General features: G+C 38.8%; 6 protein-coding genes across 6 annotated transcripts; 5 read left to right on the forward strand and 1 right to left on the reverse strand.

The window, feature by feature from the left end:
* The first annotated feature begins 67 nt into the window (after positions 1 to 67).
* LOC120013418 (probable chalcone--flavonone isomerase 3) lies at positions 68 to 1642 on the forward strand. Its single transcript, XM_038865219.1, has 5 exons — positions 68 to 197; positions 298 to 381; positions 469 to 624; positions 799 to 1025; positions 1344 to 1642. Coding segments are annotated over exons 1-5 (630 nt in total). The 5' UTR covers positions 68 to 196; the 3' UTR covers positions 1506 to 1642.
* A 1262-nt stretch (positions 1643 to 2904) lies between these two features.
* On the forward strand, positions 2905 to 5997 carry LOC120013417 (bZIP transcription factor 18-like). Its single transcript, XM_038865218.1, has 4 exons — positions 2905 to 3531; positions 4419 to 4551; positions 4923 to 5007; positions 5410 to 5997. The coding sequence occupies exons 1-4, from the start codon at positions 3023 to 3025 to the stop codon at positions 5766 to 5768; spliced, it is 1086 nt and encodes a 361-aa protein (XP_038721146.1). The 5' UTR covers positions 2905 to 3022; the 3' UTR covers positions 5769 to 5997.
* A 3052-nt stretch (positions 5998 to 9049) lies between these two features.
* LOC120013777 (expansin-A8-like) lies at positions 9050 to 10462 on the forward strand. The gene is made up of 3 exons (XM_038865709.1): positions 9050 to 9254; positions 9337 to 9649; positions 9880 to 10462. Exons 1-3 carry the CDS (start codon positions 9110 to 9112, stop codon positions 10181 to 10183), a joined length of 762 nt encoding a protein of 253 aa, XP_038721637.1. The 5' UTR covers positions 9050 to 9109; the 3' UTR covers positions 10184 to 10462.
* Positions 10463 to 10913: 451 nt separating this feature from the next.
* On the reverse strand, positions 10914 to 15189 carry LOC120013779 (reticulon-like protein B16). Its single transcript, XM_038865710.1, has 6 exons — positions 15046 to 15189; positions 14804 to 14969; positions 13720 to 13900; positions 13457 to 13598; positions 11379 to 11448; positions 10914 to 11158 (listed from the first exon to the last, which is right to left on the reverse strand). Exons 2-6 carry the CDS (start codon positions 14952 to 14954, stop codon positions 10992 to 10994), a joined length of 711 nt encoding a protein of 236 aa, XP_038721638.1. The 5' UTR covers positions 14955 to 14969; positions 15046 to 15189; the 3' UTR covers positions 10914 to 10991.
* Positions 15190 to 15319: 130 nt separating this feature from the next.
* Positions 15320 to 18927, forward strand: LOC120013945 (superoxide dismutase [Mn], mitochondrial). The gene is made up of 6 exons (XM_038865933.1): positions 15320 to 15702; positions 16925 to 16971; positions 17057 to 17182; positions 17269 to 17325; positions 17779 to 17856; positions 18488 to 18927. The coding sequence occupies exons 1-6, from the start codon at positions 15408 to 15410 to the stop codon at positions 18578 to 18580; spliced, it is 696 nt and encodes a 231-aa protein (XP_038721861.1). The 5' UTR covers positions 15320 to 15407; the 3' UTR covers positions 18581 to 18927.
* Positions 18928 to 19465: 538 nt separating this feature from the next.
* On the forward strand, positions 19466 to 21403 carry LOC120012527 (40S ribosomal protein S26-1-like). The gene is made up of 5 exons (XM_038863973.1): positions 19466 to 19613; positions 19699 to 19791; positions 19890 to 19974; positions 20083 to 20216; positions 21167 to 21403. The coding sequence occupies exons 1-5, from the start codon at positions 19611 to 19613 to the stop codon at positions 21239 to 21241; spliced, it is 390 nt and encodes a 129-aa protein (XP_038719901.1). The 5' UTR covers positions 19466 to 19610; the 3' UTR covers positions 21242 to 21403.
* The last annotated feature ends 64 nt before the right edge of the window (positions 21404 to 21467 follow it).

Consider the following 21467-nt stretch of genomic DNA (forward strand, 5'->3'; position numbering starts at 1 on the left):
GGGCATGAATGTGCCACAGAAAATGAGATGAAATCACAAGCTCTCTACCTAACTCCTAGACTGTTAGCTGGAAAAGCAACATATCACTCAGAGACTGCTCAAGTATATACATATATACACACACATACACACATTTCTCTTATACTTTGCTTCACGGTCACATTAATTAATACTCCTCCATCAAAGAAATCCAAGCAGTGAGGCCTCCTCCTTTCTCTTAATACTCCCTCTATAATATCTGTGATTAACTAACTGCAATATTATAAGAATTCCATTTGTGCATTTTTTTTTTTGTAGTGGGTACTGAAATTGTAATGGTGGATGAAATCCCTTTTCCTACCCAGATCACGACCACCAAGCCATTGTCTCTGCTTGGTCATGGTATTTATACATGTTCTTGCTGAAATTCTTTATTTGTCTTGGTTAATTCATTTTTGCTTGATGATATTCTTGTGGGGGTTGTAACAGGAATCACAGACATTGAAATACACTTCCTCCAAATCAAGTTTACTGCAATTGGAGTCTACTTGGACCCTGAAATTACAGGGCATTTGCAGAAATGGAAGGGAAAACCTGGAAATGAACTCTCACAAGACGACGAATTCTTCAAAGCTGTTATTGCTGGTATATATGTATATATATGATATGAAGGTTTATTTTCTTGTTAGATGACCATAAAGCCTAACCAAACTGGGATAACCCAGCTGACTATCGGTTTCGGCCAAAGGCATATGCTTGCGGATTTTTGTGGTTCGATCGGTAAGTGTTTTAGTGATTGATCATCAATGTTTTGTGTAGCTCCTGTGGATAAGTTTCTGCGAGTTGTGACCATCAAGGAAATCAAGGGCTCCCAGTATGTTGTGCAGCTAGAGAGTGAGGTGAGAGATCGATTGGCAGAAATTGACAAATATGAAGAAGAGGAAGAGGAAGCGTTGGAGAAGATTGTTGAGTTCTTCCAGTCCAAATATTTCAAGAAGGATTCAGTCATCACGTTCTACTTTCCAGCTACTTCAGGCACTGCCGAGGTAAAACATAGGCTAAATTATAGTACTTGCAAGGAAGGACACCGCAATTTTTTTTTTTTGGCCGAGGAACCACCCAACCTAGTAACTCCTGCTCGTACCACACTAACGATAGATAAGACTGGGTTGAACCCCATGTGGGAGAAATAGGCTCCTAATCACTCCCCATAAGTGGGAAACCCATAACTCATCCCTTGAAGTGAGTAAACTAGCTAGTGAAATCAGGAAAACCCTTAGGAAATACTTCCAATTGGTTCGAAATCACCGACACTGGAACTGTTGTGTTTATTTTTGAACCACTGTGTCTACTTGTACGTGCAGATTGGATTTGCAACTGAAGGGAAGGACGAATCAAAGATCAAAGTCGAAAATGTGAATGTTGTGGAGATGATCAAGAAATGGTACTTGGGTGGAACCAGGGGACTTTCTCCTACAACCATATCCTCCTTAGCCAACAACCTCTCAGCTGAATTGTCTAAATGAATGCCCTAATGCAGTAATCTCGATCTGTATTAGGTTGTTGTCTATCAAACCTCTATGACAACTAGTGACTTTTCTGGCATATGTGGGAAGACCAAATAAGAGAATACTTTGAAGTTCAAGTTTACATTTCTTACTCTCTCTATCTCCTGTGTTTAATTAAGCTCCCATGAGAACAAGCAAAAGCAAGAGAATACTACTTTGAATTAATGGTTTCATCAATAGTTTAAATTAATGTATTTGTAAAAATAATTAGGGTATTGCATGAGATGGGTATGATATTGGTATTCATTTCTTTCAACCAAACAATTATCTAAATATTGTAAAAATAAAATAATTTACTTAAAAAAAAAGATGAGTAACTTATTGGTGACACATTTTTATATCCTAGGAAATTTTTAAAAAATGTTTTATATCCGTCTACTTTATAGGGTTTAAGACCTTCATGCAAGCAAATGTTTTTAATTCAAACCTTGAATATATAACAATATTCATATATGATGATTTCTAAAATTGGATCGGTCTTGGTGATATATCAAGTGGAATTGACGTCAAGAAATGTATTCAATTCTACTGAAGTGACGTGTATAATGAAAAACGTGAGCTATAGGAGGCCCCGAGTGTGCTCTCGGGGATCTCTCCTGCACTCAAGTCAATATGCTATAAGTGGGGGAGTGCTCAATGCTAGAAACTCGGAGCGCTCTCTCTCTGTATTAACTATTGAGCGTGCAATATTCAAAATAAGTTGAACATTTTATAATGAGTTGAAGAGTTATAACTTTGGTATACATAGATCTCTTCTTTCCTAATTATCAGGTGGATTTGTAGGAGATGGAATCCCATCTTGATTCATTTCTTAAGTGGAGTTGGTCTCTTCCAGGACTCTTAGTTTTCCTAGGTGTTCATCACTTAGACTTTCAATGTGGGATGCCTAGCTTTATATCGAAAGAGCATCTCGATCTTGTCAATATGCTCTCTTCTCAAATATTGTTGTGCCTAATGTGGGTTCCTCAGGGCCCTGACCCTAAATTTCGGGTAGGGTCCCTGGACCTCCTGGTTGGATTGCCATCCCTACTCGGATCTGCCTTGGTCGATGAGTGAGATGGCTCCTCGATTGATGTGTTAGCTCAAGATCTTGTGCCACATGTCAAAATTCTAGTGGTAGCAAATTTTGGTATCATCAATATAAAAAGAAAAGTATTAATTATTTTGAATATTTGACATTACTTTTTTTTATCAACTCTATTTTTTTTTCTTTTAGTGATGAAATCTAATTTATTTATCAAGGGATCACCAATTTTCAAATATCAGTATCTACTGTGAATTAATTATAAATGGAAATCTCATAAATAATTCATTCAATATAAAATTATAAATATCAATCATATTCAACACAATCATATTAAATTGTGAAAATTAAGGATGAGTATCCGCAGACCGTCGCCTGAACGTGACCGGCGCTAGGAGGAGAAAATAATCTCACATTGTCCGAGAGATCCACCTCGAAATCCGAATCCGGAATGCAAGATCCTCCAAATCTGGATGCACAAAACTCTGAGTATCCGCAGACCGGAAGGTCAATGTTCACGGCGGGTCCGTTCCGGAACTCTTTTCACCGTCGGGCGCTGTCGGAGGTCCATTTCCGGATCCCGGACGACCTGGATCTGTCATTCGATGTTCCAGCTTCATTCGAGGAGGATGATCTCTTCGATGCTTGTATGGACATTGAGAAGCTCGGATCCGGACCGGCGTCTTCCTCCAACACCCCAAAACCCGAAGATGACCAGGGTGACGTTCCTTCTTCGATGCCTGAGAGCACCAATGGCGGTGGCGAAGAAGGCGGGACCCATAATCAGGGGATGGCTGTGGAGAGTAGCGAAGGAGAGAAGAATGGCAATGCCAGGCCAAGGCATAGGTACAGCAATTCAGTGGATGGCTCCTCTTCTTTGGAGAGCATAGAGGCTAAGAAGGCAATGGCCCCAGAAAAACTCGCCGAGCTCTGGACTCTGGATCCCAAAAAAGCCAAAAGGTTCCCCTGCCCTCACATCTTTCTTTAATGTGTATTTTCTTTGTTGAGTGCTTCGGCGCATATCTTTTTCATGCCCTCTCAGCTGTTGAACGGCATAGATTATTGGGGATATCTGGGTTTTGCCTTTTTTTTCCTTCATCAGCGTAAAAGGAATTAGCTTGCATTTTCAATACAATGTTATTGCAATTCATGATTAGAGTTTTCTTTTTCTCTTGCTGGAGTGGACTAGAGTAGTTTGATTTTCGGTTCAATGCATTATTATGTAGTTGGTTAGAGTAATTTTATGTTTCTGTGATAGGAATTTGTATCATTTGTAGTGTTTGTAATGGTTCCACTCTAATTAGGGACTGATAGAATCTGTAATGGTCATAACTACACAATGAGTTAGGTGATTTTGGATTCGCCGTTTTCCTTCTTTGGTATTGTGCAGAATAGAAGGGTAAAGATTGTCATGAGATCAATAGATCATTAGCACGATGCGGTAAGGGCTTCCACGATACTGAAGTTGGACTCAATGAGTTAATTTCATTTCTTAATTGGACAATTTGGCTCTCTTTATTTATAAACGGCTTGATTATATAGTTGTGAGTGCTAACTGGATATTTACTGTTGACAATTTTTGCTCTGAAGTCTAGTTGTGAGGACTGTTGCTTGTGGGGGCTAATTGAATCTAAGTATTGTGAAATAGCACTTCAAAATGAGGTAGTTTTATCCATCTTTGTTGCGAGCTCTGAAGAACCGGACAAGTTGAATTCTTACAATTCTGTACAGCCATTTTCTTTTTTGTGTCTCACTTTATTTGTCTTTTAACATCTATTGCCCAAGTTTTATCGACTAAACTAATCTGACAGGAAATTATGTTCTCACAAACTGCACAAATTATGCAGGATAATGGCGAATCGGCAGTCTGCTGCTCGCTCTAAGGAGAGGAAAGCCCGCTATATGTCAGAACTTGAGAGAAAAGTCCAAACCCTCCAGACGGAAGCAACTACTCTTTCTGCTCAACTGACTTTATTCCAGGTTTTTGTTTGAATATTGTCCGGTTATCTCTGACATGCCATTTAAATAGTAGATGTACTTGGTTTCATTGCATGATAACAAAAGCCTTATTGTTGTATTTCTGCATTCCTCATACAGTCATCCAAATTATCCAGCCAGTCAGAAGTTAGCAAGTGTTATTTTCTGAACAATATAATAATCTACACTATTGAAATACTGCATTATGAGCAATTTTCCCTTGTCAGTTTCATCACATTTGCCATGTCAAGTGAACTTTTGGCATTATTATCAGAACTTTCTGCTTCTGTAGAATTACATTTCCTAATATATAGTTTCTTATTTGATTTGTTGCTATTGTCAATGACTTTGTGGCCTTGGTTTTATCATTTCAGAGAGATACAACGGGTCTGACTTCTGAGAACACAGAGCTTAAGCTTAGGTTACAAGCTATGGGGCAGCAGGCTCAGTTACGAGATGGTATTATAATCTTTTTATCTAATAGTGTATTACCATGTTCTCTATATGATACATCCCTTTAGCAGTGGATTTGTGGGCATGTCAACGGACATGCTAATTGTCATGCATAGAAGCACTAAATGATATTCTATATGTGGTGACATGATCAGATTGCTCCATGATTTCCTCCGGAGCCAGACATTATGTCTGGCTTCGACTGGATTTTTGCCTTTTGAATTTTAATGTTCCCTGCCAGTACTTCAGCTGGATTTACACTTGTTGGAAGGCTGACAGACCATGGCTCATCTTGAAGATGTTACTTAAAAGCATCTGACATCATGTTCATTGTATTTACTTACATCTAACACACCATTGCAAGTTATTTGTCAAATATGCTTATTCATGACTGTTTCCAATCCACAGCCTTGAATGAAGCACTGAAGAAGGAAGTAGAGAGGCTTAAGATTGCAACTGGAGAAATGATGACACCAACTGATTCCTATAATTTTGGCATGCACCATATTCCATATAGTCAATCTCCCTACTTTCCACAACAGCCACAAGCTGGCTCTGTTGATGCCCCTAATGTACAAATGCCTCAATTTCATCCCTTCCAGTCTAACAAGCCGACTCCTCACCCACCTATGCATGCTTTTTCAGAGATGTCGCAGCTGGATTCTCTTGGCCGATTTCAAGGGCTTGATATCAGTGGCAGAGGATCTCAGCTCGTGAAATCTGAAGGTCGCTCAATTTCCGCCAGCGAAAGCAGTACTACCTTTTGACGCGCATACTTCATTGTCTTGCCCCCCCATATGTTTGGATTGTTTATAGGCTGACCTTGTTGACACCAAGAGTACCATTGATTTGATTTCCATTCTTTTAGTGTGATTGGATTTTAGGTTTTTGGTGGGTTCACCAAGTTTCCATATCATTTTTTCAGGAGCGATCATGTGGGAATAGAATGATTTTATATGAATATAAAAGAGCACCTCGCTTCTTCTTGTTGTTAAATGCTATACTATTGATGAATTTATGTCATGATGAATGCCCCCAGTGGCGGACCCACTGCATAGTCACTGGGGGCACGGGCTCCCAGTAAGTTAAAATTTTTTTCACTAAATATACCCTACATTCTTAACAATTTGACACTAAGGCCCCCAACAAAAAAATAAAAGGCCCCCATTACACACACTTAACCCACTAATTAAGACTCAACCCAACTCTCATTCACACACTTAGCCCATTAATTAAGACCCAACCCAACTCTCATTCACACACTTAGCCCATTAACTAAGACCCAACCCAACCCAACCCTCATTCAACCCAAATAGAAAAATCCCAAAAATAAAAACCCTCATTCTCGACTGCTAGTGTCTACAAGGAAGCATATTTCGTATCCTTTGGTGTATCGACTTCTGAAGTTAGCATTGGTTTTGCCTATAACAATAGCAAGTGTTGAAAGATGCTTTTCTGGAATGAATATTGTCAAGACAGATTTACGCAACCGGATCAGTGATCAATTTATGAATGACTGTCTAGTATGTTACGTAGAAAAGGAGTTGCTCGGAACTATTACTAATGATGTTCTAATATCGCACTTTCAAAATATGAAAACTCGTAGAGAACAATTGTAATAAATTATAATGTAGTTTCTTATGTGTTTAAAATATCATTAATGTGTTTTTATATTTATCGTTTATATTTGTAAGTCGGTTACATAAAGAACCCAAAAAAAAATTCCGAGGGCGCTGCCCCCGGACCCCCAGGTCATTTTTATGCCCCCAGTAACTTCAATTCCTGAGTCTGCCACTGAATGCCTCCAGTTAGTTCTATACATGTGACCCGCTATCAGGAAAAGAATTGCCATCGTTAAGTGATGGTGTGCAATATTGGTCAGTCATAGACTCCCAATTCTGGATCTAATCCTCAACGAGAAGTACAAAATTCTGCATATTTCGACCAATTCAAGGTGAAAAATGAGGTTGCTTTCTCGTCTGATAATTAAGGGACATGGGATGGCCCACCCATATAGGTGACTGCAAAACCCCAAATTTTCCAAGTTGCATCATCTTGGAAACCCTTGAAGAGGAAACCTTTGTGTGGCTGTTGTAAACATTTTCATGTTACTAACTACCATTTAGAATGTGACTATACACAAAACATCTAATGTCGATGGTCCATAGCTGATAGTTCAATGTTGGAGGTGTGTTTGTCTTTGTATGTGGGAATACTAGACAATCCCTTGTGAAGGGTAATTTCAAATGTTCCTGGCTGCCTTGGCACAATTGGCTAAAACCTCACATGCCCATTTTGTGGATCTCCTCTCAAGTTTGGTCACTGTTAGTCCCCACTGATATAAGAACTAGAGTGGATATATATATATATTTCAAGTTTTACATACCTATATTAAAACCTTCAACCCTTTTTAGTTTTCTACTCCATGTTGTGCTTATTTTCTACTTGGGCTGATTGATGATTAAAGTCATGTAGTGTGTGCTTGAAAGATCAAATTAAGAAATTTTTAGCTTCATTGCTTTTGTAGTAGACTATATGATAGGGGAACTTCCCAAATCCCCCTCCCCAAAATGGGATGGGAGTATGGGATCCCACCCCCGTTTTATCCTACAAGGGTATTAATGCATTAACACCTCAATAATCTATGTTGAAATCAACAGTTATGAATAGAGTGAAACAAGGGTAGGACGGGAGGGTTGGATGTGGAACGGTGGCATATGATAGGGGTAAGTTGATTTTCTAACTACGTATATACATATACACATTTTGAAAAAGTCACCCTTCTCCCCATAGCCTCTTGGGTAATAAAGAAGAGACAAATTTGAAGATTTAGTTATTAACTAAATAGGAATATTGTCTGACAGAAAATTAGAGTTGAAAGGATGCTTCACCAATCATTTTTCTTTTCTTTTTTTTTTTATTTCAAAAGTCTATCTCTTGGAATATTAACCACCAAAACTACAACAAACAAACATATATTTTGATGAATTGGTCCTCTTATTTTTTTATTTTTTATTATAGTCATAGGGGAAGGGAATGGGGAGGAGGAAGGGAATGAGGAGCCTCGAACTCGAGATTTCTATGAGATACCACATGATTACATGACTCACGATTGACATTTGAGCTATTTATAGTTCTTATAAATTATTATTTTTTTAAAATTTTATAAATATATGTATGTATGTATTTAATTATCCAATTTGTTAATCTACTAACCGAGAAAGCGGGCTACGCATGTGGTCTTAACATGGTAGGGCCTGGAATCAACTTCTCTACGTATACATTTTATTTATTTATTAATTAATTTAGAATAATAACATTATTATTGAATATATTTTCTGTTAGGATTATAACTTTTTAATCATCCACGTATGCTAATCATTTTCAATAATGATCTAAAAAGCAAGATTTTTTTTGACCTTTTTAATTTCTTAAAATTTGTCGTGCTTGAGGTGAACACGTGTTCGTACTGTTAATTGGATTAATAACCGACAAATATAAGCTTATAGAAAGAAAAAAGAAAAAAAGAAGAACCCTATATATAAATATATTTCTAATTATAATTAATTAGTCAATTTCAGTTAATTCAACATCAGATTAATATCTATCGGATTAGAGCCTTGGCCAACTCCAAATCCCCAAATCAAAGCCTGCAAATTTTCAGCCTGATTAGCGCAATCTTAGGTTATTAATCAGAAGATTCCACAATTAATTAACATCCCCACCTAATTAACCAAACTAATTAAAAATAAATAAAAACAGAGAAAATAGAGTAGATAATAATGCATGAGACAAGTCAGTTGATCAACTGCATGTGCACCATGGGTCCACCTGGGTTTAGCAGTTGCTAACTATACAACATTTGCATGTGCACTTATGACCTCAATATATGACATCCTTTCAAATTTTTCTAATTTCTCTCGTCGTGTGCGTACATCTCAGTATTTGAGATAATCGGGATAAAAAAATACTGGAATCCGTAACACTGTTGGACTATAAACAATTGCCTTCCCACATTGCCTATATAAGCACACCAAGACTGAACCACTAAAACCACACCCAAAATCCTTCTTCTCTGAAAACATTTTTAACTTGTGAAGGTACAACAATGGCCAATATTGCAGCAACTTCTGCCATTACCCTTCTCTTTCTAGCACTCAATCTCTGCATTCTTGGGACTAATGGTGACTATGGAGGTTGGCAAGGTGCTCATGCCACTTTTTATGGTGGCGGTGATGCTTCTGGCACAATGGGTATGTCCTTCATTAATCTTTTATTCATCTTTACTTTCAATTCAAATAGCAGAAAGTCTTTAATTCTTCTTTTCAATTGCAGGGGGTGCTTGTGGTTATGGGAATTTGAACAGTCAAGGATATGGAACCAACACTGCAGCACTAAGCACTGCTCTGTTCAACAATGGACTGAGCTGCGGTGCTTGTTATGAGATGAGATGTGACAGTGACCCTAAATGGTGCCTCCCAGGGTCCATCACTGTCACTGCCACGAACTTCTGCCCTCCTAACCCTTCTTTGTCTAATGACAATGGTGGCTGGTGCAACCCTCCTCTCCAGCATTTTGACCTTGCTGAGCCTGCTTTCCTGCAGATTGCCCAATACAGAGCTGGAATTGTCCCCGTCTCTTTTAGAAGGTAGGTAACTCATGTTTTTCAGGCCCAACCCATCTTATGATTTTTCTTGATAAATAGGCAAAAGCCCATATAAATCCGGATACTCGGGTCGCCTTTTTCCGGGTCCAACCCATTTTATGCTTTTTCTAGATAAATCGGCAAAAACCGAAAAATGTTAAGGATCTCGGTGTTTTCCGTTACGGCTATCTCAAATGCTAACATGTATCTATGTGTTTGTGTGGTGTGAACAGGGTTCCATGTGTGAAGAAAGGAGGCATAAGGTTCACAGTGAATGGTCACTCCTACTTCAACTTGGTGTTAGTGACAAACGTTGGTGGTGCAGGAGATGTGCATTCAGTGTCAATCAAGGGATCAAATACAGGATGGCAAACAATGTCAAGAAATTGGGGCCAGAACTGGCAGAGCAACTCCTACTTGAATGGCCAGAGCCTCTCCTTTCAGGTCACAACCAGTGATGGCAGGACTCTCACTAGCCTCAATGCTGCTCCTTCCAATTGGCAGTTTGGACAAACATTTTCTGGTGTCCAATTCTAAACAAACTCAAAAGAAGACATCTTATTTATTTACTTGATAGGTGTTGTAGTAGAAATAGGTAAGGCGCCGGCCGATGTCGATTGCTGTGGTGGCTGTTTAGCACCCGCTAAGCCTGGATGATTTGTATCTATATATACACATGGTATTGAGAGTGTGAGCTATATATAGTTGCTCTTAATTGCTCGCTAAATGTATAGTCTTCAAGTTGGAGACATACCCAGTTTGAATAATTTTTGTGTAATTTGTTATTCAATAATAGTAACAAAGAAGATTCTCTACTGTTGTTGTGCAAATACAAATGAAGACTGCACTAATCTGAAGCCTAATAATTGTTTTTAACAAGTAAACTGGAAAAAAATAATTTAGAATGCGATAGTGATAGTGCAAGTTGGTTGGGATGAATCCTTGTAGCCAAGGGATTCAAGTTCAACTCTCTATATCGGCTACTTGGAGAGAGAGTGGGAGATTAATACGTTGAACCTCGTGACACCCACACGTGGATCATATTTTGCCCTAAAAGGATGGAGCCCCAACTCAACTGACAAAAGCCCCTCACAAGTCAGGATTCAAATCCCCCTCCCCTTGTAAAAAAAGATTGGGGGAGGGAGGTTGAACAATATAGTTTTTGTTCCAAATGACAATCAAATTCATCACGTTTGAAAATAGCATGTTTTGTTTAAATCAATGAGTATAACGCAAGTGATGAGCTCAATCTGCCATTGCACGCAAATGAGGTATGAAAATGCTAGGCGTATTAAAAATTAAAATAGTTTAGTCTATTACAATCTCATGATGAGAAATACAATGCTTAGGTATCTTTGCCCTTGGATAAACGCCGAGGAATTTTGCTAATAACATTGTCATCTACAATTTTATAGTGCTGAGAAAATTTCCTATGAATCATATTGCAATATTTATCGACGTGTTCCTCATACTTGCTGTACAAAGCAGGAATTGTGATGGATAAGATGGTTCCTGCGACAGTATCAATGACAAAGCTTCATAAATAAGCACAGTAATGAAAGCTTCATATAAGCTTGCCTTTAAACAATATAATATTGCAGACACTAACTACAACATACAATGTTTATTATCCCCACTTGGCCAAATAAGGCTGCAACGATTTTAAAGGAAAGGAGGAAAAAAGTAGGTAAATTCAAAATAAAATTCAGTCGATATACTAAGATGCCCGTACCTATATAGGCAAGCGTAAAGAAGGAGAAGTAGCTACCAATCGCAGACAGGAGCCACAAGCAAACCACCACCTGTTAAATGTACAATATTTTACAGATATCAGAATTACTACAACAGTTGATCAAGCAGTGAGCACACACATTCCATACTATAGATCCCGATTAATATTCATATAGTGAAGAGATTTCCAAATTTCAAGGCACCTGCATACCGAAACCCAGTCAAAAACAGTCCCTCTCTAGTAGCTAGAGAAAACTACATCTTAATCCCAAATGGAATCTCAGAATGCATTGCACAGCATTGTCTGAGAACAAGTTTGATTATCAGGTACGTTTGTCATCTGCTAAAGGAGAAAGGGTTTAGACACCTGCAGTTTCCTTATGCCACACCGAAGAATTGCAGAAATCACGGATTCCTTTTCATGGGAAGCAGCAGTTAATTTAGCAATTATAACTTTCTAAGTTAAATCTCTTCATTTAAGATGCCTTCTCCAATGCTTCAAAGCCATTACAGGGCTTAGAGTGAACCAACATAGGAGATGGAGTAAATGTGAACTACTTAGCAAGCATCTTTGGATGTAGAGCTATCTCTCTTTCAACCATCTACTTTGGCCTTCCACTTGAAGCACATGTTAAAGAAACAAAGATTTGGGATCTGGCGATTGACTTCAAAAGCTTTCCGGATGGAGGAGGAACTATCTCTCTAAAGAACGGAGGCTAACTCTCATTAAAAGTACTCTATCTAACCTCCCTGTCTACATGTTGTCTATTCTCCCCATCCCCTCCTCCATTGCTGGTAGGCTTGAGTCAATTATGTGCAGATTCCTTTGGGGCGATTCGATGGAGAGTAGGAAAATTCATTTGGTGAATTGGAATTGTGTTAAGCTCCCAAAAGAGGTTGGAGGCCTAGGGATAAAATGCTTGATCACATTTAATAAAGGCCTTACTGGGTAAATGGCTATGGAGGTTTGCCATCAACAAAGATCAGTTGTGGCGGAAAATTATTGCTTGCAAGTATGGCACTGGCATCTATGGATGGTCCACGAAGCAGATCAAAGAACCATATGGCTGCAGTATGTGGAAACATATAATGAAAGGTTGGGAGGCTTGGTTTTCTCTAACCCACTTCCAAGCTGGCAGGGGCAACTCAATAAGTTTCTGGAGTGATCATTGGATAGGAGACACCTCACTGAAGGACTCCTTTCGTTATTTATACACTTTAGCAACCCAGAAAGATGCTTCAATTATCCAATTACTCCAAATCTCTGCTGGAGGCTTTTCTTGGAATATCAACTTCACTCGTGAGGCACAAGATTGGGAAGTGGTGACTTTCACAAACTTCTGGAGTCTTGTCTATAGTGCAAAGATCAATCCTGCTTGTGAGGATAAAATATGTTGGAAGGTAGCAAAAAACAACCATTTCTCTGTGAGTTCTTTCTATAAGGAACTTCTGAAAGATAAATTGCACAATGGGAACTCTCAATTCCCTTGGCAATGGCTTTGGAAATCTAAGGCTCCCCCTAAGTGTGTTTTTTCCTGCTGGGAGGCAGTTTGGGGTAGAATCCTAACAATGGATAACTTGCAAAGGAGAGGCATTTCGTTGGTAAACCGATGTTGCCTCTGTAAAGCAGGTTTGGAATCTATCAGCCATCTTCTTTTGCACTGCGAGTGGTCTTCTAAAATTTGGGCAAATGTTCTGAGGATGCTGAGGAATTCTTGGGTCACTAATTCTTCAGTGGACAAGGAATTATTGGCTTGGAAGGGTGTAAGCAGGGACAAAAGGCAAGGAAGTTTTATCCAATTAATTCCAATTTCTGTGATGTGGATGCTATGGCTGGAGAGGAATAACAGAGCGTTCAAAAACAAAGAATCCTCCATAGACACTTTCTTAGTATCCTGGTTTGATTGCCTTAGGTTCTGGGGCACTTCCTTTTCTGGGAACATTTTTGATCATCTGTTTATCTCTCCCCCTTGTAATTTGTTTGGGTTGCACCCCCTTGGTGCTTGAATAAAACTTTTTCCATTCAAAAAAAAAAAAAAGATAATGTGGCTCAGAAATTTTTACCAATTTTTTACTGACCTTGAAGAAGAGCCTGAAATCTTTCCCAAAAGTGATGTCATGAGCCATAAGAAGCACACTATTGATTTTAACACGAAATGATGCTGCTGCATTAATAACCATTTCTTCCGACAAGACTAGCTCTGGCAATGTTTCTAAGTGTCTGATAAGAAAAGAAACGGAAGTCCAGTAAAAGAGGCAAAAATAAGAGAAGGGGGATCACAGGGGCAGCATAAATATTAGACTAGATTAACCCATACATGTGGAGTGGAGTTCAGACATACTTATCTCTATACGCAGCATACTTGGCGTGTACAAATAACAAAACAATCAGAATCAGCAAGACATCCGAGCAAATTGTTAAGAATGGTAATCCTGACCGCTCGAATAGAAGCCATGAAATTGTAGCGACGACTATGACACCGAAAGAGACACGACGCCTTTTCCACAAAATAACATCAGCAGCTACCAAAAATGAGAACTAGAAGTTAGTTAAACTTAAAAAAAACGTTGTTATTCACAACAGAGGGGATTGGAAATCATAACAATTGATATAATTTATAACGGTGATCAAGTTTACATCGAGTCTATAGATACTGGATCATCAATTGCACTTTATCAAACAGATAGTATCATCATCAAACTCAAGGAAACGTTCATCATCAGACAAAATACAAACAAAAAGATAAATGTAACCAAGGTGAATATGGGGAGATAAAGAGGGGTAGGGAAAAAGCAGTTAAAGCAAAAGACTAGAGCCCACAAATCTATATGAAAGTTGGTTTTCTTTCAAAATAAAACAGTCAATATCCTCTCCATCCAAGAAAATATGGGCTCTTGCATAAGAATTTTTCTCTATTTGCAAGGCAACAATCAGTGAAAACTCTCAAAGATCGGTATGAACGTCTAAATGCAACCCAGAAGGGAATAAAACCCTTGTGTATAAAGGGAGGAGCTCCCTTTCTAAGCCCTTTTCACTAAAACACCCAAAAATTAATTAATTTCCAATCAACAATTAAATCCGAATTGTGCCCGGTAACAATAGCCATAAACTTCCCAAGCCATTAACAGTCACTCCATGTTAATCCTAAGAAAACACACCAAAAATGGATAATGAACCTTCAATAATGCCAGATATAAAGAAGTGTCAATTTGTTATCATCCCAGAATGAAAATTAATGTAATGAACCTATAAATAAGTACCAACAGATCCCAAAAACCCCTTCCATGTTGATACCCAGAAAAACCAAAATTTCAAGTTGTTCATCTTGAAGCTGAAAAAAACACTCAAATTGTTCGACTTAATTCACTTAGGATGCCACAAAGAAGAAAAAATCGAAAGAAATATCTTTAACATCAATTTCATACCTTTGCCTCCACCCATGAATTGGTGAACTGTAACTTGCCTACCAAACAAGCGATACCCAGAACTACCGCAACAACCAGACGTTGAAGACTGGAAAGGTGCATCATTTCTTGAACCCCCACCATCTCCAGTCGCATCAACTGAATCCTCCATCAATTTCTCGCCTCACTGCCCCATAGAAAGGGTATATCATTACCAAAATTGAACCGAAAACACAAGTAGAATACAATCTGAGCGCACGAACCTGGCTATTGGAAGTCGCTGGATCTAGAAGAGACGTTCTACTCACGTCGGTTATCAATATAACAGGATGGAATTATGGATCACTGCAACTGCACGGAAACGGGCGTTGGTCTTTTTTCAGGCAAGAACAAGCCACAAAAGAGAAGACAAAACAAAATGTGGGAAATATCTTAATTATTTTTGGGCCGAAATTTGGGCTTTTAGGAAATTACAAACTCGGCCCGAAAACTAGCTTGGGCCTGTTTTTATTCTCAAACCGGGATCCACGCGGCCGGTCTTGATCGCTGTCTTGATTCGGTCAGTCTGGAGTAAACTCACCAAGAAGTCACTGGAACCCAAATTCGCGCAAAATCTCTTATCTCCATGGCTCTCCGTTCGCTCGTGACGAGGAAAACCCTCGCGGATCCCCGGGCTCTAGGGCTAGGGCTTGCTCAGCTGCGGGGATTGAAGACGTTTTCGCTCCCGGATTTGCCTTACGACTACGGTGCTTTGGAGCCGGCGATCAGTGGCGAAATCATGCAGCTTCACCACCAGAAGCATCACCAGACCTACATCACCAATTACAATAAGGCTCTCGAGCAGCTTCAAGGTGCCATGGACAAGGGCGACTCCCCTACTGTCGTCAAGTTGCAGAGTGCCATCAAGTTCAATGGCGGAGGTTTTCTCCTACTCTTTCTATATTATTTTTTTGAGGTGTTTTGTGATCTATTTACCTTATAATGGGAACTGTTGATGACTTTTGGTTTTTGGCGATTTTTATACTCGTTTGGTATCTTCATTCAATTATTGTCGTCCATTATGCGTGTTTTAGCTACATAACGCTTAATTCTACGGTTCAATGATGTTTACAGAGTTCTAAATGAATTGAAATGGTAGAATTGATAATGTTGCAGAATTTAGTTATTTCTGCTCATTTTACTTTTCAGTGGTATGTTTTTTAAATAAGTATCTAGCTCTTATAGTGGAACTTTCTATTGTAGTTGAGGCCACTTGAGAAATCAGTTAAGAATATTTTTGAACGACCTGAAATGGTGCATGCAAATGGGTGGTGCTTTTATAAATGTAATTGTTGCATTATTGTTTGTGTTTTGAGTGAAGAAGTTGCATTATCATTCATTAGGGATTGGGGGGTCTGCAATGTACCTTGCAGCATTCACTTGAAATTGTTTTAATCATGACCATCCTTTTAATGCAACGGTGTTAAATAAACAAAAGGATGACCACCACTCATAAAAACCATACTCAGATCTACTTCGCTCTTCATCTCCCCCTTCCCTATCCCCCTTCCTTCCGTCTCATACTCTCATCTCAGATCTTCTTCGCTTTTCCCTCTTCCCTCCCCCCTGTGGACGAAAGCCATGTTTGCAATCCGTCATCGACAAAAATTTATTCTTATTTATCATCAAAAAGAAAAAAAATTTACACATTCTAAAGTTCTGAGTTTTATTATATTCACAAGCTATGACAAAATTTCTTCAAAACCATTCGATAATTTAAAGGAAAAAAAACACATAAGAAAGATCGACACTTCACTGCGATGGGTCTGTTGAGAGTGCCGAGCCAAGGATTTCTCAAAATGAAAAGGGAGAAGAAAGAGATGAGAGATAAGAGGGAGTAGCGCCAACGGGAAGAGAAGAGGGAGCCCCAAGCGTCTCGTCTAATAATTTTTTTTTTGAGTGGTGTTTACCCTTGTTCATTTAAGACTGTTGGATTAAAAGGGTGGTCAAGATTAGAACAATTTCCTGCAAGGTATATTGCATCGCCCCCCATCCCCATTCATTAGTAGATCCTGTTATTGTTGTTGAAGCAATTTAAAAATAAATATTGAAACAATTTCATCGTAGCCCTGTGTTTATATGGAATGAATTTCAATTGTTTAGGTCATGTCAACCACTCAATCTTCTGGAAGAATCTTACTCCTGTTCATGTAAGTAACATCATTTTTGGTCTGGTTTCTTTTAGTCCCTTCTTTCTACTTTCTATACTAAATACTTACCTTGGACTTATGGCAGGAAGGAGGTGGTGAACCTCCAAAGGGTTCCTTGGGCTCAGCTATTGACACACATTTTGGTTCCTTTGAAGCGTTGATACAAAAGATGAATGCTGAAGGTGCTGCTCTTCAGGGCTCTGGATGGGTGGTAAGCTCTGGCTTGTTTAAATTATACAATAGTTTGTTAAGTTCTAGGAATTCTTTAATTGTTGGTTTGCTCCTTTCCTATGGCAGTGGCTCGGTGTGGACAGAGAATTGAAGAAGCTTTTGGTTGAAACCACCGCAAATCAGGTAACATCTCAATAAATTTTTTATACTTAATCATTTACGATTAATTAGATGGAATTGTCTCTATCTTTTAAATTTCTATTGTTGCACTGGTCCTTGTTCTCTTCAAAACTTACGAATTCATATGATGGACTGATGCCAGTTTTAACTGGCAACAGTGCATAGTTCTCATAGGAATAGCAGGGCAGATAGGCCCTTCGTTATTGGGTATAAATTCCTTACCGAGGGTACAATTGTAGGATTTTGCCCTCAAACTGTACTAATCTGTGGCATGGGTTTTTTGTGGGTTGATTGTGTTGGTCCACTATATTATTATCAATTCTCATGTGGGTTACTGTTTCTTTCTTATATCCTCTTTCCTTCCTGTTTAAATAGTTATTCGAGGTCATAAAAAATGGCTGCTAACATTTATTGTCATGTAATTGTGCTTAATTTAGTTGTGAATTTTCTTGACAGGACCCGCTGGTAACGAAAGGGGCAAATCTAGTTCCTTTGCTTGGTATTGATGTTTGGGAGCATGCATACTACTTACAGGTAAATTTGAACCCTAAATTGCTTACAGTGGTAGCTTAATTTGTGTAATTCTTTCTTAAGTAAAAACTTATTCTACCTAGCTTTGATAATAAGCTCCATTTTTCTTCAAGATGACAAAATGATGGGATGGTAATCCATAATTTTGAAAATAAATTTTTGTTTCCGGCTTAAATTTGGAGTACTTTGGATTGTCATCAATTCGGGGATTTAGTTGCTGTATGATTGTGGTTTAGGATTTTGGTTGTATTTTCCAGTTAAGACCGGGCTGAAGCCCATGTGGGAAATAATGCCAAAACTACTGGGCATGGGAGTTGAACTTGTGACCTCCACATTGTGGAGAATTTCCTCTGTATGGGAAAGGATAACTTGACAACACAGTGGAAGTGGATGCTGTTAAAAAAGGTTCATCAACGTAACAACCCTTCCATGGTGGTTGTAAAAGCATTGAGTTCTCTCTTTTCCAGTCACATAGTGAGGACGAGTTTTGTATTCGGTTTGCTTACATGCGCATGTTATATGACTATTTATCTTTAAAGTTCTTACAGAGATTGCAGTATTTATTTGTTTTGCTTTCATGTTCATAATAATGTATATGTAATACAGTAATTTGTCTTTTTGTTATGTGCTACAGTACAAGAATGTCAGGCCAGATTATCTGAAGAACATATGGAAAGTTGTGAACTGGAAGTATGCCAGCGAAATTTTTGAGAGAGAATCTCAATGACCCATTAGCCTACCTTAGAGGTTGGAGGGACCAGAAGATATTAGGGGGCCATTCTGCTTGTTAGGTTTAAGATTAAAATAAGACAAATCTACTGTAGTATATGCTGAGCTCCACTTGCTTCATTGGGGAGATTCAGTATGGCTGTACTTATGTGTTAGAATGAAATAATGTTGGGCCATATACCCTTCTGGTTTTTCTGCGCTTGATCTGTTCCAATAAGAGGACGTTTGGAGCTTCTTGGATCTGAGCGGCTTGATGTGGATTTGGGTTTATTTGATACTCTCTTGCTGTTTCTGATGCCCTGTAGTTTCTGTGAACTGTTCTGAGCTTGAATTCCTTGTTGGTGATTTTTTTTTTTTCGTTTTTTGCATTTACAAACTGGATAGATTGAGCTGAAAGGCAGCAGTTTTCTAGTTGACATGCAGACTTGGATGCTTTTGAATTCTGAGATTTGGGATGCTTTCATATGCTTAGATTCTGGATGGGGCAACAGTTCCTGCATTATTCTGCTGGAAATTTAAATCGCTCTCAGTATCAGAATCTATCCTATCAAATCCATTCTCTTCATACCTTGAACACCTAAAAAAGATAAAGGTATCCGCCCTAACATGAACACGGCAGTCGGACCCATCTCTTCGGTGGGCATGTTAAGCTGTGGAATTCTCAAAAACGCAGCAATCCACCTGTTAAACCTTGTCGAGGGAGACATGAATGTAATTGATCACACTTGAGATTGAAACTTCCGAACCAGCGGTGCAAGGTTGACTGCACGTCCCTGACTAAGTTGTATTTTCCAATTGGTCCAAACTTTTAGGAAGCAAACAAAAATATCAAAAACATAAGGGGTAAAATCATAAATGTTAATAAATCGTAGGGTTTCTACTCGCAATTAGAAATGCTACTACTCGTCTACTCTTCAAATAAAAGCAGCCCATCCAAACTTCTTAAACCCCTGGGAACCCTAATTTGAGGCGGGAGCCCAGACGTCTTAGATCGCCTTCTCCCTCTCTCTTGAAGCTGCTGGACAACCATGGTACTGCGTCCTTCTGTCGCTTGGATCTATTTTTGTATTTCTATGCGTATACGCATCTGATTGACTCGTTGTTCAATTTGCGCAGACTTTCAAGCGCAGGAACGCAGGCCGTAACAAGCACGGCCGTGGCCACGTTAAGTTCATCCGCTGCTCCAACTGCGGCAAATGCTGCCCCAAGGTACATCGCAATGGTTTGCAAACGCCTTTACATGATCTATGTAGATCCTGGTACCTGATTACTTATATTTTTGGTCAATTTACGGCGATAATGTACAGGACAAGGCTATCAAGAGGTTCCTTGTGAGGAACATCGTTGAACAAGCTGCTGTTAGGGATATTCAAGAGGCTGGAGTCTATGAGCGTAAATTTTCTTATCTCTGCTTATTATCTTCCTCTATTGTTGTCTAGATATGTACATTGTATTGTTATATTGTGTTTGATTATTCCTGTGTTCTTCTTTCATGACCAGAGTACACTCTCCCTAAGCTTTATGCAAAGATGCAATACTGTGTGTCGTGTGCCATCCACTCCCACGTGGTCAGGGTGCGTTCTGTTACTAACAGGAGGATCCGGGAACCACCACAGCGTTTCATCAGACGCAGGGTACTTATTTTACTGCTTGCTTATGAAGTATTCCAATTACTCTTGATTTTGCTTATGCTTCTGCCAGTTTGTCTTGCAACATTGTAGTGTTTTGTTTTTTCTTCAAAAAGCCATTGTAGTATTCTTTCTTTTATTTGAGGTAGGGATTAGGGATGTGAATGTTCTTCTTCTATTTGCACTCTGCCCTTTTTTTTTTCCCAGTTTAACCTTGGGTGTTTAATTTTCAACTGTTGTTAGCTGTTTGAAGCTTTTGTTTAATTCTTATGGATGTTTCGCGCTGTTTGAGTTTTTGATAATCATGTGTGCATTGTTAATGGTTGCTCTTTTGGTGGACTTTTATTGACCCTAATGAGTCACTAACCTTCAATACCAGAACAGAAAAGAGAATAGGTTTAGATGTGTTGTTTTCTTATCAATGATTGAGTCTAAATTCTGCTGGATGTGTGAATGTTGACGATCACTTTCTCTTGTGTTCTGGAATGCTAATTTATTTTTCTTTTCCTGATGTCTGGTAGGCTAGCTAATTAGACTATATGTTTTTGCTGTCTTCTAATGAAAAGATGTTTCTCCTTCCCTGTCTTTGCTGGACTTGGTCAAGTGAATAGTTAGCTCCATGTACAAAATGGCTTGAGATTGGTTTTAGGTTAACTTGTTGGTTTTATTTGGTATGATATGTTAACTGGGTGTTTGCCTCTAGATGACTTCATGAATGTGAGAAGTTGTGGCTGCAGTTAGGGGCGGAGCCAAGAAATAATATTAGAGTGGGCTAATCCTAAATTGATATAACATTAAGCCACCCGAAAAACTTTTGCGGGGGTCCGAGGGCAGTGCCCCCCTTCCCTTCGATGTAGACTGTAGTTGTCTCTTATTCTTATTATTTGTAGTTGATAGTTAGTTTGATCTATATCTAAGGTAATTTATTTAGCGGGCCTTTTTTTTTATCATTTCAGGATGATATGCCAAAGCCTGGTCAGCCTGGCCAGGCACCTCGTCCTGCTGGAGCTGGCAACCCTGTTCGTGCTTGAGATCAAATTATTCTCTGATACTGTTTTGCTTTCTTACGGATGTTTTGAATGCCATCAATTTTGTTCTCTCTAGGACACACCATATTTTACAATTACATGCTTGGATCTTTGAGGATTGTCTATTCAGATTTTGAATCTATTGAGGTCCCTAGTTTAAGTTTATTTACATTATTTCCATTTGCATGGTTGCTTTGACATTATACCCTTAGTTTAAGATATTCAACTT

This window comes from Tripterygium wilfordii, chromosome 13 (assembly GCF_013401445.1).
Source record: "Tripterygium wilfordii isolate XIE 37 chromosome 13, ASM1340144v1, whole genome shotgun sequence".
Classification (NCBI taxonomy): Eukaryota; Viridiplantae; Streptophyta; class Magnoliopsida; order Celastrales; family Celastraceae; genus Tripterygium; species Tripterygium wilfordii.